The sequence below is a fragment of the Muscardinus avellanarius genome (genome assembly GCF_963383645.1).
Source record: "Muscardinus avellanarius genome assembly, chromosome: 4".
In the NCBI taxonomy this organism is placed as follows: Eukaryota; Metazoa; Chordata; class Mammalia; order Rodentia; family Gliridae; genus Muscardinus; species Muscardinus avellanarius.
Genome location: NC_137789.1, coordinates 31,634,089 through 31,647,249, shown reverse-complemented (window position 1 = coordinate 31,647,249; position 13,161 = coordinate 31,634,089). Strand labels below are relative to the sequence as shown.

General features: G+C 37.2%; 1 protein-coding gene across 1 annotated transcript in view; it reads left to right on the top strand.

Annotated features, from left to right (window-relative positions):
- TRHR (thyrotropin releasing hormone receptor) overlaps positions 1-11,086 on the top strand; it is a gene marked incomplete at its 3' end in the record, with an annotated part of 35,044 nt that extends 23,958 nt beyond the window's left edge. Inside the window, exon 2 of the mRNA XM_080695146.1 lies at positions 10,679-11,086. Within this exon, the coding sequence (XP_080551272.1) occupies positions 10,679-11,086 (408 nt within the window). The remainder of the gene's footprint in view (positions 1-10,678) is intronic.
- Positions 11,087-13,161: the final 2,075 nt, after the last annotated feature.

Sequence of the window (13,161 nt, the reverse complement as noted above, 5' to 3'; positions counted from 1 at the left end):
ACAATAGTAGCTAGCATTATGGAAAGCTGTGCATCAAATCCTCAAAGCTAGCTGCAAATATTACAAAGCCCACAGCTGTTTCACACTCTTAGAAGGACTCTGAAATCAAAAATTTTTTAAAAATATGTTTCATCACGACATAGTGTCACAGTGTGAGTAGGAATGTCTTTGTGAGGTGCTATAGGAATAAACCCTTGTGGAGAAATTAGAGTTAGTTTTCACTATTCCTGTATTTCCATACAGCCGCCACCAAGACCAGCCTTTAAGCCCAAGTTTTGCTTTATGGCTTTGAAAACATCAGGGAAAATATTTCCTCCCTAAAGTCAAGGTATTTAATAAAAGAAACTGAAAACTTTGGAATTAACTATACATATCCTTATACTATAGCCTTACATCATACTGTGAGCCATATTGACAGTAACATACATGCGAATTCTGTAACACTGTTTTTTCCCTTAAGCCCAGTTTTCAGACATCAGTCTTATTCCCTATAAAATGCAGATAAAAGAGGAATGCAGTGAAGAAATGACCAAGCACTTTGCCTGGTAGATAATAGATAGTTTATGTGTCTTAATTCTCTTCCTCTTTTTCATCTTCTAATTCCTATTGCCAAGTTAAAATACCTTCAACTTCCATCTGGTTTCTTCCATTCCAGATAGAAACATGTGAAGAAAATATTGCACATTCCCATTTAACACACACTTTCAGAGATTCTCGGCAAACAAGGCTTGGGGACTCTCTTTAACACTAGGAAACTTTGGTGAAAGTTGGCACAGAAGCACTAACTGTTAGTTGGTCCACTAACTGGGACAGTCCCATCATTTCTTCCCATGCTTTATGTGTTTTCCCCTCTTCTAACCATGTTCCTAGATGTACAGGGCTTCCAGGTTTCATCCTATCAGACTTGAGTGCAGAGCTATGTTCATTTCCCAAAGAAGCACCTTCACACTTGCTAGGCATGCTTAGGTATTTTCCTGGAGAATGAGGGTATCACAGAGAATAGGCCACATTGTACGCTGCATAGCAATATCTTATCCTGTAACTCCAGCTCCCAGTGGTGCTCTGGGAGCCTCCCAATGGCAGTGCCAACTTGTGACTCCACCAGTATGGGCATACCCTTTGTATATAGAGTCCAATTTCATCCCCTCAAATGTCCCTCCCAAGAAACAGCTCTGCCTTTCTTCTTCAGCACCCCCGGAATTATGGAGAAAATAAAAAGGTTTTATTTCATTCTACTGGATACATAATCTTTGTAACCATAGCATATTTTATATGCTTTTATTGATGTGAGGTTTATAGTCTCACATCATAATGTGGGTCATGTTGACAGTAACATACATTCAAATCCTGTATCACTATTTCTTTTCGTAAGCCTCACATCTTCCTCAAACATTACCAAATATGACCAACATCTCTCTATGGTGAATCTCTGCTTATACTTTCATGGAGTTTTTAATCAGAGTAGAGCCCAGAAAATACTTTGTCATTCTTGCCAGAATGGGTTTTCTGAACAGAACATTTAGACTGACTAATGACAGGTGGAGTGGAGAACCCACACATTAACATTCCTGGGTGACTGAGTGTCAAGAAATCTGTAAGTTATGCATAAGAAAGAGTTTGTCAGTCTATGACCTCCGTACTGTGAATCACCACTCATCTCTGATTCACATTTATTATACTTTAACTGACTTTGAACTGATTCCAAGCCCCTTTTAGCCCCATCATCCAACTTCTAAACCCCACCAATGATCTCACTCCATGTTTCGAAGTGTCCCACATTGATAACTGTCTTTTAAAAACTGAATGTCCAGACATAAGTCAAAACAAAGCAGAGAAGTCTGCAAGAGGAAATTCCCAGAGCCACAAAGCTGTGTGAAAGCTCAGCCAAATTGAGATTTATTTATCTATCAAGCCAAGTTTATCCTTCAACTAGAGCAATTAATAAAACAAAATGCAAAAGTTATTGATCACTTTGCTGAGGGCTAAGAGCAAGATATTCCCAGTTCCAGAACACTTTGTTAATATGCACAAAGCAGAAGAACATGGACAGAATCCAAACACAGAACATACTGTTACCCTTTAAAGGATGGCATTAGAATATTAAAGGCTAGTTCTTTTTTATTCATTAACCAAGCAATGTTTCCAGAAGGAGAACATTTTTGAAAATGAGAGTATTCCAGCCAGAGTAAATGCAAGAACTATAACACTTTGCTAATTTAAAGAAGTCAAAGTCCACAGATAACTCTAATTACATTTAACATTTGACAAAAAAATATTTACTCAACAATGATGAACTGTGCACTAATCATTTATTGTGTGGCAGGTTTACATACTGAGGACTCCTCCCAACCTTCTGGGAATCAGAAATACCATGAAAGTTTGATGTCCATTTACTTTGGTTGTAAAGCCAAATATTGTATTATACAATGTGGAATCAAAAGATGATAAGAAAAAGCCTATTCGTGAATTAAAATGATCTGTTATGATGGTCTTTAAAGGCACTCATTATAGAAGAGGTAAATAACCTTCAAATGCAAGTTTAACAATGTAGTTACCACTACTGTTATTTGTCTGCCTTTCTAGCACTAACAAAGCTTTTGTAGTACATGCGATCACCCTGGAATTCAGGTGAGGTTCAGACATAAGTCGTATGTCCTGCCCAGTATCCTTGGAGGCAGAAGTGGACTGAAACCAGAATGCTGAAGGCCAACTCCAACGCTTTCTGCCTACTGTGCTTTCTCACTCATTGACACACAGAAGGACTGTGCCACAGCCTTTATCCCCAAAGGGAGGGTTTCCAGATAATAACAAGTCCCATTGCCATGCAAAGAACTTTTTCTGAATCATTTACAGAATCAAAATTCAGATATTTTTATGAATCATCCTAAGAATTCCAACTAAATCTCCTAGGAAACTGAGGTATAAATCAAAGCCTTATGACTTCCTGGGAAGACTAATAAGCAGATCTTTGGCAATTAATTAAAATGTCCCCAGATCCCATGCAACTAGAACTTAATAAATGACTTCCTATTAATTGGACTAGGGCCCAAACAATAGAAGTGGCAAAACTAGTTATTGGGTTATTTTCGCATTTTCAATATTTTTTGTTTGCTTATTTTCTTAGGAACTAGATTAGTGTGAAAAACTCCTAGCTGCGTTGTTATGACAACTTTCTTCTCCCTAATCAGTACTTGCTAAATGTAGCATGCCAATTTGGGGCAAAAAAAAATCCCACAAGGGATTCCAAGCTTAACAATAATTACTGGAAACAATATTATCCCTTTAAAACAATACATAAATAATTTACAGCAAGTGGAAGTCTTGATATCTATAGTTATTTGGAAACAAAATGAGACCTAGAGTCAAAAGACATTGGTTCAATAACTAGCTTTGCCACATATTAATTTTTTATTTTTATTTTTTAGGTACTGGAGATTTAACCTAGGAACATTCTATCTCTGAGCTACATACCCATCCATTTTTATTTGTTGTTGTTGTTGTTGTTGTTGTTGTTGTTCGTTTGTTTTGAAACAGGGTCTTTCTAGTTTTCTGAGTCTTGTTTTGCTCCTGAGGCTGACCTGGAACCTACAATCTCCCTGTCTCAGCTTCCAAGTACTGGGATTCAGATGTGAGCTATCACACCTGGCCACTTTGCCACTTATATATGAGCTTTATGGCCTATTCCTTTGCTTCTCTGAGCTGTTTTAATTTCTTCACCAATGAAGGAGGAATAAAATGTTTGTTCCCACAGATCTCAGTGGGATATGAGGATAAAATAGTTTAATGATGTGGAAGTACTTCCTTTTTAATTCTGAAAGAATTCAATAATTCAGTGCTGTCAGAACTCCATTAAGGATTCAAGGGGGTCATGAGAAAAGTGGCATTTTCTCATATGTTATCTTCATCTCTTCAACGTAGCTCAAAGAGAGAGGGCAGATACTAAAAAAATAATTATATGTCTACATTTGAGGAGATGCCAACTCTACTATGTGTGCCCTGATGCTATTACCTATTCTAGAACTCAGTCCTCCAATTGTCTTCCTCTTTTCTCTCATGGGGCTTACATGTTTTCCTCTATGGAACTATTCCCTGAGAAAACAAAGATGCTGTACTTTTATCTTCTAGAAACAGTAACTCTTCACGCCTCTTTGCAAGCCTTCTATTTCTCTACTTCCCTCTCCAACAAAACTCTCCAAAGATGTTTATGACTCTCTCCCTCCTCCTATTCTCTCTTGAACACACTCCAAAAAAGACTTGCCTAATAAATGAAAGTTTTTATTAATACAAATAGATACTATTTTCATTTTTTAAAAATCCCAGTTCCTCTTACTCGTGTTATTTTTTTTGTCTTATAGTCATTCTTCACTTTTCAAGAGCAATAAGAATAGATGCCAGCTGTTTTAGTTTTGTCTTTACTTTTTATCTTTCTTAGTCATCACATCTCTATAAAATCAGTTCCTTTTTATGAGGCATTATAGTGATAATTATTTCTCAGAATTGCTTCAAAGTATTTAAAATGCTTATAACTTAAAAGATAATATATAAACCAGCAACTCCACTACTACAAAATAAAATTTTAAAAAGAGTGAGAGAGATGCATCCACTCACATAAAATTTGCACACAAATACTCACAGCGGTATTATTCATTATCAGCAAAAAGTGAAAATAAATGTGTAACCAAAATGTGATACACACATACCATGAAAGATTAATCCTCTATAAAAATAAATGAAGTGCCAATACATGTGATAAGGTGCTTAACCTTTATGCTCAGTGAAAGAAATTAGGTAAATACAAAAAATATGATTGCATTATTAGCATTTGTTCAGAATACAAAAGTATATACAGATATAACAATTTAATATTACTTAGTAGGAAAGGTGGGTGAAAGTAACTACTGAAGGATAATTGTGATTCCTTTAAAAGTAATGGCAATCCTTTAAAATTGGATAGTGATGATGGTTGCATAACTCCGAATATACATTAAAACCTCTTAAACAGTGCATTCTAAATGGGTAAGTTTAAGTATAAGTAAGTTATATCTCATTAAATAATACAACCAGCCATAAGGCAAATTGATAGCATACATTCTTGTCATGTGGTCTTGAGAATGACTCTAAACTTCTGTATACTTTCTCTCCCAATTCAACAACCATAATTCAACCAAGAGAAAACTATCACCCCAATTCAAGTTGAGACAGTCTTTAAAATGCCTAATATATTCTTCAAAACTATCAAGGCCATCAAAGACAAGGAAAGATAGATAAACTGCCCCAGACTAGAAAAGCCTATGTAGAAATGATAATTAAATATAATGTGACATCCTGGATTGGACCTTGGAACAAAAAAATCAGACATTAGTAAGGAACAATCACAAAAGCTTAAGAAAGTATGGAGTTAGCTAACTCCAAATAAATATTACTAACATTGATTTGTTAATCATGACAAACATGTTATGCTAAGGAAAATGGCTAGTAATGGGGAAATGGGGTTGGTGTGGACATACAGAAAGAAACTCTTTGCATTATCTCTGTGACTTTTTAATAAAATTACCACTATTCTAAAAATAAACACTAATCTAAAAATAAGATACACAAACATTGGTTAATATTTCAGGACTTGTAGTAAGAATCATAGAACTGGTAATCACGGTAGTAGTTAGTAATACAAGATTCCTCCAGAGGCTGGAAGAAAGAAGCCAATTAGTCCATCTTTCCTGTGGATCACACAGAGTAGAACTTGTGCCCAAGGCTTTAATCTTAACTTTAACAATCAGATAGAAATCTATTAGACTCATGCTTGAAAAAGAAAATTCTCAATAGAATATTTATCTAGAATCTTTAGGAAGATAACAAAAGAATACAGTGGAGAAGGACTAAATCTAAACTCTCTTATGAGAATGAACTGCCACTTATTCCCCATATGTTAATGCAATAAAGAGTAAAAGATATACTATCAGGTGTGATAGAGGATTTGCAGATGATCTTCTCAAAGAAGGTAACTTCTAACCTGTGTTGGCCAAGAACAGAGGCCCACTCAGCCTAGATCCCATCCCCACTCTGGTGCCTCAACCCCACTGGCAATCTCTCTAAGTACTACATTTTAATTAACTGGTTTTCACAGTCTCCTTTGCTTGTCATCAGTGTACTCTACACAAACAGCTGCTTGCTTCCATGTTGACTAAAATGACTCCACAGAGCTGGCATATTCAGCGCTCAGCACTCTGCCCTGCAGCTATAGCTCATTTGGAATCAGTCTCTCTCCTTCTGTGCTAGGAGTGGAGGCCAAGCACTGCATGCTGTGTGATATCACCTGTTCATATAAAAATAATGCCTTTTATAATGGTTTTCACAAGCTTACTAGGGAAAGAAAACTTCTTCACATGGTCTGCAGCTGAAATTGGCATGCTCAATTATACTTCTTGACCCCATGATATTCCCTACTAACATGTTTCCAGCTAGTCACGCACACTATTTCTCATCTTTACTATTTCTGCCTCTCTTTACCTTAAGATTTTGGCATTAGCCAGGTGTGGTGGCACATGCTTGTAATCCCAGCATTTAGGAGGCTGAGACAGGAGGATCACAGGTTCACAGCCAACCTCAGCTACTTAGTGAGGCACTCTGAAATTTAGTGAGACCCTGTTTCAAAATAAATAAATAATAAAAATAGGGCTGTGGATTTAGCTCAGAGGTAGAATGTCCCTGGGTTCCAACCCCAGTACCACACACACACACACTAACACACACACACACACACACACACACACACACACACACAAAGATTTTGGCATACATGTCATTTGGGCCAAAAGGCCCTTGCTAACCACTCTCAACTACAAAACCAGATTGTATCAGAAGCTTTCATCACATGAAAACTTCCTTCTGTCTCAGAATTTGTCATATTGTATTATAACTGTCCATCAGATAAAAAGTAAATTAAGGCATTAGTGATTTGGGAGATATAACTCAATAGCAAACAGCTTGCCTAGCATGTGAAAGACCCTAAGCTCCATCCCTACACAATGAAAAAAGAGAGAAAGAAAGAAGGAAAGGAAGGAAGGAAGGATGAATGGGAGGGAGGGGGGGGGAGGAAAGGAAAAAGGAGAAGAAATAATGGACAAAATATCTTTAGATCACAGTTGAACCTTCAAGAGATAACACATTGGTACATAGTAGGTATGCAAACTCCAATTTCTTCATATACAAAATAAAGCTAATAGTATTTTACCTATGGAGTTATTGTAAGCAGTAAATAAGATACTATTTGTATAGTACTTATCAGATTACCCGGGTCACCATAAAGAGTTCCAATGTGACAGTACTATCCTAATTTTAAATTAAGACAGGATACTGGGCAGGGGATAAAGGCAGGGCTGTGGATGATGACGATGATGGTGATCATAATGATGGTGAAGTGATCATTACTACAGCTCTCTCCAAAGCTCAGAATATTTACCACTGAATTGAGTCTTTGATTTTCTAGGACCAAATAAAATATTTACTGACAGTCTTAAAAGTCTCCTTAGAGCCAGGCATGGTAGCACACGCTTGTAATCCCCACGCTTGGGAGGCGGAGACAGGAGGATCACGCAGATTTGAAGTCAGCTTCCCTGGCTTAAGAGACCCTGTTTCCAAATAAAAATATGAAAATAGGTGTCTGGGAGTGTATCCCAGAGGTTGAAGGGCTTCCAGGAACCCCAGCCCTACCAAAAAAAAAAAAAAAGTCTTCTTAGGAAAATTCAGTTTTCAGTTCACCAGCTGTTTGTGGGGATTCTCCCCATCTCTAGAAGTCAGAAATCTCTGGAACATCTTACCTGGCATTATTATATGAAGCAATGTGAAAACTGCATCTTCTGTGGACAACTTTTCTATGCACTGGGGTAACGTGAAATGTTAGCATCCTACCTGCATTGAGTCAGAAGCAAAGCTCAGGAACAGGACAGCCTGGGGCTTATTCTTGGAGAGTGGAAAGAAATTGAGAAAGTGACTCTCAAAGTGGAAGAGGTATCACAACTTGAGAGTAGATGGAGAGCTCACCTGTGCCACTGCAGGGAAATACTAGGAGTGAGGGTGGCTCAAAACAAGACAAAGGCTATGTGTGCCCATAGGTAGCAAATGATATTTGCAGAGTTGAGGAAGAAAACCTGCAATTACTATAGACTATGTTAAAATAGCAACAAGAGGATAGCATTCCCCAACAACATAGGGCTCATGGGAACTTCCTAGCTGGGCAGAAGGAGTGTAGTCAAGGACAAGACAGAGCCCAAGATCAGAGTGCTGGGGAATGAAGCCAGGCAGACATTCTAGCCCAGAGGGCCCAGATGACTTCTATTATCAGGATCACATATAACGGTGGGAACTGAGTTTAGGTTAGATACTAATGACAGAGTCTAGATCTGGAAGCTTTTTTTCTTCATTAAAGAACTTTACAAAGTGGGGATCTTTCCAAAGGGATTAAAATCAGAATATTTATAGCAATACATTCATATCTATGTTTATAGCAGCATAATTCACAATAGCCAAACCAACCTAGGTCCATTAACAGATGAATGGATTAAAAAATCTGGATATACACACAATGGAAGTCTACTAATTAATAAAAAAGAACAAAATTGTGTCATTGAAGGGAAATGGATGGACCTGGAGTGTATTAAGTTGTGTGAGATGAGCTAGTCACAGAAAGTGAAGGGTCATGTGATTTCTCTCGTATGTGGAAGCTAGGGAATAATCAGGATGCAAGAAGAACTTTAGATAAGAAAGGAGAAACCCCAGTGGAGCAATGGAGGGGGTTTAGGGAAAAGTGAGGGCAGGGAATTAATGAAGGAAAGACTTCCACTAACATTGTGTACCCATGTAAAATCATCAATCTAAATCTCAATACCACGTATGGGGAAGGGGAAAGAAAGGAGGGAGCCAGAGTGGAGAACTCACCAAGAGCCGTGTGCATGTATGTCTCTAACGTTCTGAACTACATTATGATGTGAGGCTACAATGCACCAATAAAAGTATATTTTTAAAAGTAGGATCTAAGGGCAAGATGGCTCCTCTCAATGCCAGATATGAGATAGAGTCAGCTGGTGGGGGATATGCTGCAAAATCTGAGATGTTGAAAGGAAAGAGCGAATAAAAATTTGTTCATTCCATTATGGTGCTTTTCAAATTCAGAAAATTTAGAAAGTTAGAAGCTGAGAAAGACAAAATATTTCCAACTCTGTGACAGAGTAAAGAGAACTGAAACATGTACCCTTGGATATAAAATTTGGTTTTTAAAGAAAAACAATTAGTTATTTTATCTCCCACCCAAGGATAATCACTACTATTCTTTCAATATACCTGTCACATAGTTAAAATATTACCTCTTTCTATTGTCATAAATTGAAAGATAATATTCCCATAGTACTTTATAGCTTGAAAGCCCATTCCATTTATTATTTCATTTTGTTCCTTAAAATCTCTCTGAAGTAAAGAAATGATCAGGTGCATTTTCAGAGGTAAAAATGGAGATGCAGATTAGTGACTTGACTAAGGTATTAAAAACACTTGTAGAGTCAAAGCCAGATAATCTAACTGGGAGTCCAGCCCAATCCCCAGCATCTCACTAGGTAAGAGAAGAATCTGCTAGAGTATGCCCTTTAATAATTGTGTCCATGGGTAACTTTAGGTGTTAAACTCATCCTACCTATCCTCCTAACTCTTATGCCTTGCTTGTACTTATGAAGGGGGTCCACTTTAAGTAACATGTCAGAATTTTTTTCTGACTTCTGTGTCTTTATCCTGAAAGAAAGCTGTGCAGCCAGAGGAACAGAAGCTTTGAATTAGATTGCAACTGCAGCTTTAACACACTACAACATCCACTAACAAATTTATCAGCCTCTTTAGCTTGTGAAAAATAATAGGCACAATTACTATTTGGGAAGGTCTTAAGCTTTATATTTGTTATAAGAAATATAAGGCCTTATAACAAATATAAAACACCTACTATGGTACCTAGCACATAGTAGACATTCAGTTACCACTACATTTCTGCTTTATCTTTTTCACTCTATTTTGTTACATGATGTGATTTAGAAAATCAGTATTGGCTCCAATGTGTAGATGAGGTACAGGAAAGATAATGTCTTACAGACTCAAATAAGGTAAGGAGATATGGGGGTAAACATGTTAACATCCTCTTAGCCCACCAACTCGAATTCCATTCAGTGCTTATAGAATGGTTCCTGAATGTGGACAACATCCCACTTCAGGCAACACTGTTCCCTGTACAGTCCTCCTCTTCTCTGCCTCAAGTGTCTCTCTAAAGCCCCCAAGAATGCCCAGATGGATTAAACTCCCTATGGCTGCACTTCAGCCAATGAAAGCAGGTAGCCAGTAGATAAATGTCCCAGCCCCTCTTCTTTCAGATAATTCCAAAATGCATTACTTGAATAACTTGGGCTGCAATTGCCCATAGCAGAGGCACCTCAATAGATGCCCCTATTTTGGCTTTCCTGTTAAATCACATCCTCTTCTATACCTTCACACATGTTTTCCAGGTTCACCTCACAAATAAGTGACCTACACCTAAGTCCTTGTCTCAGAGTACATCTTGGGAAATTAAGACTTGGGCAGGGAGAGGAGGGTTACATGTTTTGTTCTCATCCATGTTCATACTGAATTTTTTTCTTTCTCTCCATAGGTCACCAAAATGCTGGCGGTGGTTGTGATTCTGTTTGCCCTCTTATGGATGCCCTACAGGACTCTGGTAGTTGTCAACTCATTTCTCTCCAGCCCCTTCCAAGAAAATTGGTTCTTGCTCTTTTGCAGAATTTGCGTTTATCTCAACAGTGCCATCAACCCAGTGATTTACAATCTTATGTCCCAGAAATTCCGGGCGGCCTTCAGAAAGCTCTGCAACTGCAAGCAGAAGCCAGTGGAAAAACCCACTAACTACAGCGTGGCCCTAAACTACAGCGTCATCAAAGAGTCTGAGCATTTCAGCACAGAGCTCGATGACATCACTGTCACTGACACTTACCTGTCTGCCACAAAAGTGTCTTTTGATGATACCTGCTTGGCTTCTGAGGTAACCACTAGCCAAAGTTGATTGATGAATTTGAAGAAAATGGACCACAAAGCCAATGAGAATCTGTGCAGTTATCAGTAAAAGAGAAGAAACAGCCAATACTCATACATGAAGACAGAGCAGAATTTATGCTATCGCTCTTACAAGTCCTGGCCCTAGATACCTTAACCAAGGAGTATGATTCTTATGTTTCTTCTTATACAATAAGTATCCCAATAAAAGGGGGCAAATCTGTGGAATAGGTACATGGGGAAATTGTAAAGTTAGCCCATTTTATTTAATTTGGAAAATTACTCTATTTTTCTGGAGTTATGAAGATTCAGCAAAATCTAGATGTCAATTTAACTTACTTTTTATATTGAAATCCCCCAGATTATTTATAAACTAGGTAATTTGCAGCATGCAGTTTTTAAATGCTTTTATTTAGTATTTCATTTTAACAAAGTGCATGCTATTTTACAAATGTCTGAAACTACAGAGAGAAATAAAAAATTTATTGAGTAAAAATGATATTTCTGACAAATACATTCTCTACATTATAAAAGATTGTCATAATGTTACAATTTGGAGATGATTTTTACATTTTACCAGTCATTCAGCTTTAATGTAAATAAACCTCAGAATATTCCAAATTATAAACTGAGAGATATGTTGATTTAAATTTGAGGTGAATCCAAATCTTATCAACTCTTCAAGCTTCCTAAATACTGGATAGGACAAGAGAAATATCCAAAATAAATAACTGGGGAGATACTAATATAAAAGTTAATATTGAAATATATAACCAACACAAGACCAAATTTCTCAAATAAGGCTTAACCTTTTTATCTGAAATTTTTAAGGAAAAATATCCTTTCTGAACATTCTTGTGCACAAACTACCAAGCCATGTCAAGTGAATCCTTCTAACTGAATCTAGTTAAAAGTCTGAAAAATTCTCAGAAGCTTAGTTCTTATTGTAAATTAGCCAAAATCTGGTTTTTACACTTCAAGATGAAGAGCTCCCACTGAGCACTGCAGTCTGTGGATTTTATCTTGTTTGCCTTTGTTTTCCCTTCCTGCCTGCTTGACACTTACAGTTGCCTTTGTTTTTCATAGAGTTAATATGGATACCATCCTACGATCAGTATCTCATCTTTATAATTTTGACTTAGACCTGCTGTCCCAGTGATTATTAGACAGGTGTAAATGTAAATCTTCCCGGGACATTTGCCAGGTCCTACTTTAATCTCTTTCAGAAAACATACCTACTGTGATTTGGCCCATCAGCATCTTCAAGGGTATAAATTACCTAGGGCGATGATTCAGTAATCACTGATTTTTAATAACTAAATAAAAAAGTACCTGTCCTTTTAAGGATTCCATAGACTTACATTTTCCCCCTCTAGTCTATATATCTCTAGTTCATGGATGTTTTTTCCTGAAACCCAATTGCTAATGATAATTACCCCTCCCACCTTCTTAATGAAGAATGTGTCATTCTGTCTTGGAGACATCTGTTTTAAAATACTGCTTTATGGAGAGTTCATCCAGAATCATCCAGAACCTCATTCTAGCACATGCTTCTGGAATTTGGCCTCATTTACTCCTGGAGGACATTTTTATCCTGTCACCATATAGAAAACAAAACTATATAGATAATACCTTCACGGTCTTCTGCATGACACTAAAAAATTTACTTTAACTGAATTTTCATCCTGGGTTAACTATCAATCTTGGCATCATATAGGATAGAACACTAATGTGACTTAACCCCACAATCACTTGAGCACATGTATAGGTTCAAGTACACACACACACACACACACACACACACGCATTGCTTAACAGAAGGGACTGAAATATATTAGAACTCCTTTTTTTAGGAAAGGAACTAATATCATTGAGCATCTACTATGTCTTAGGTATGCTGGTAGATACTTAACACTATCTTCACTGCAGTATCACGACAGCGGTGATTTCTCTGATGACAAGACTAGGAATCAGGCATCCTGCTATTTCCCTATAATAATGTGGCTACTTAAGGAGGAAAACATGAAGAAAGCGTGTTTATCTTTCTTAAAGCTGACACTCATTAAATTCTTATGACCTGATGGC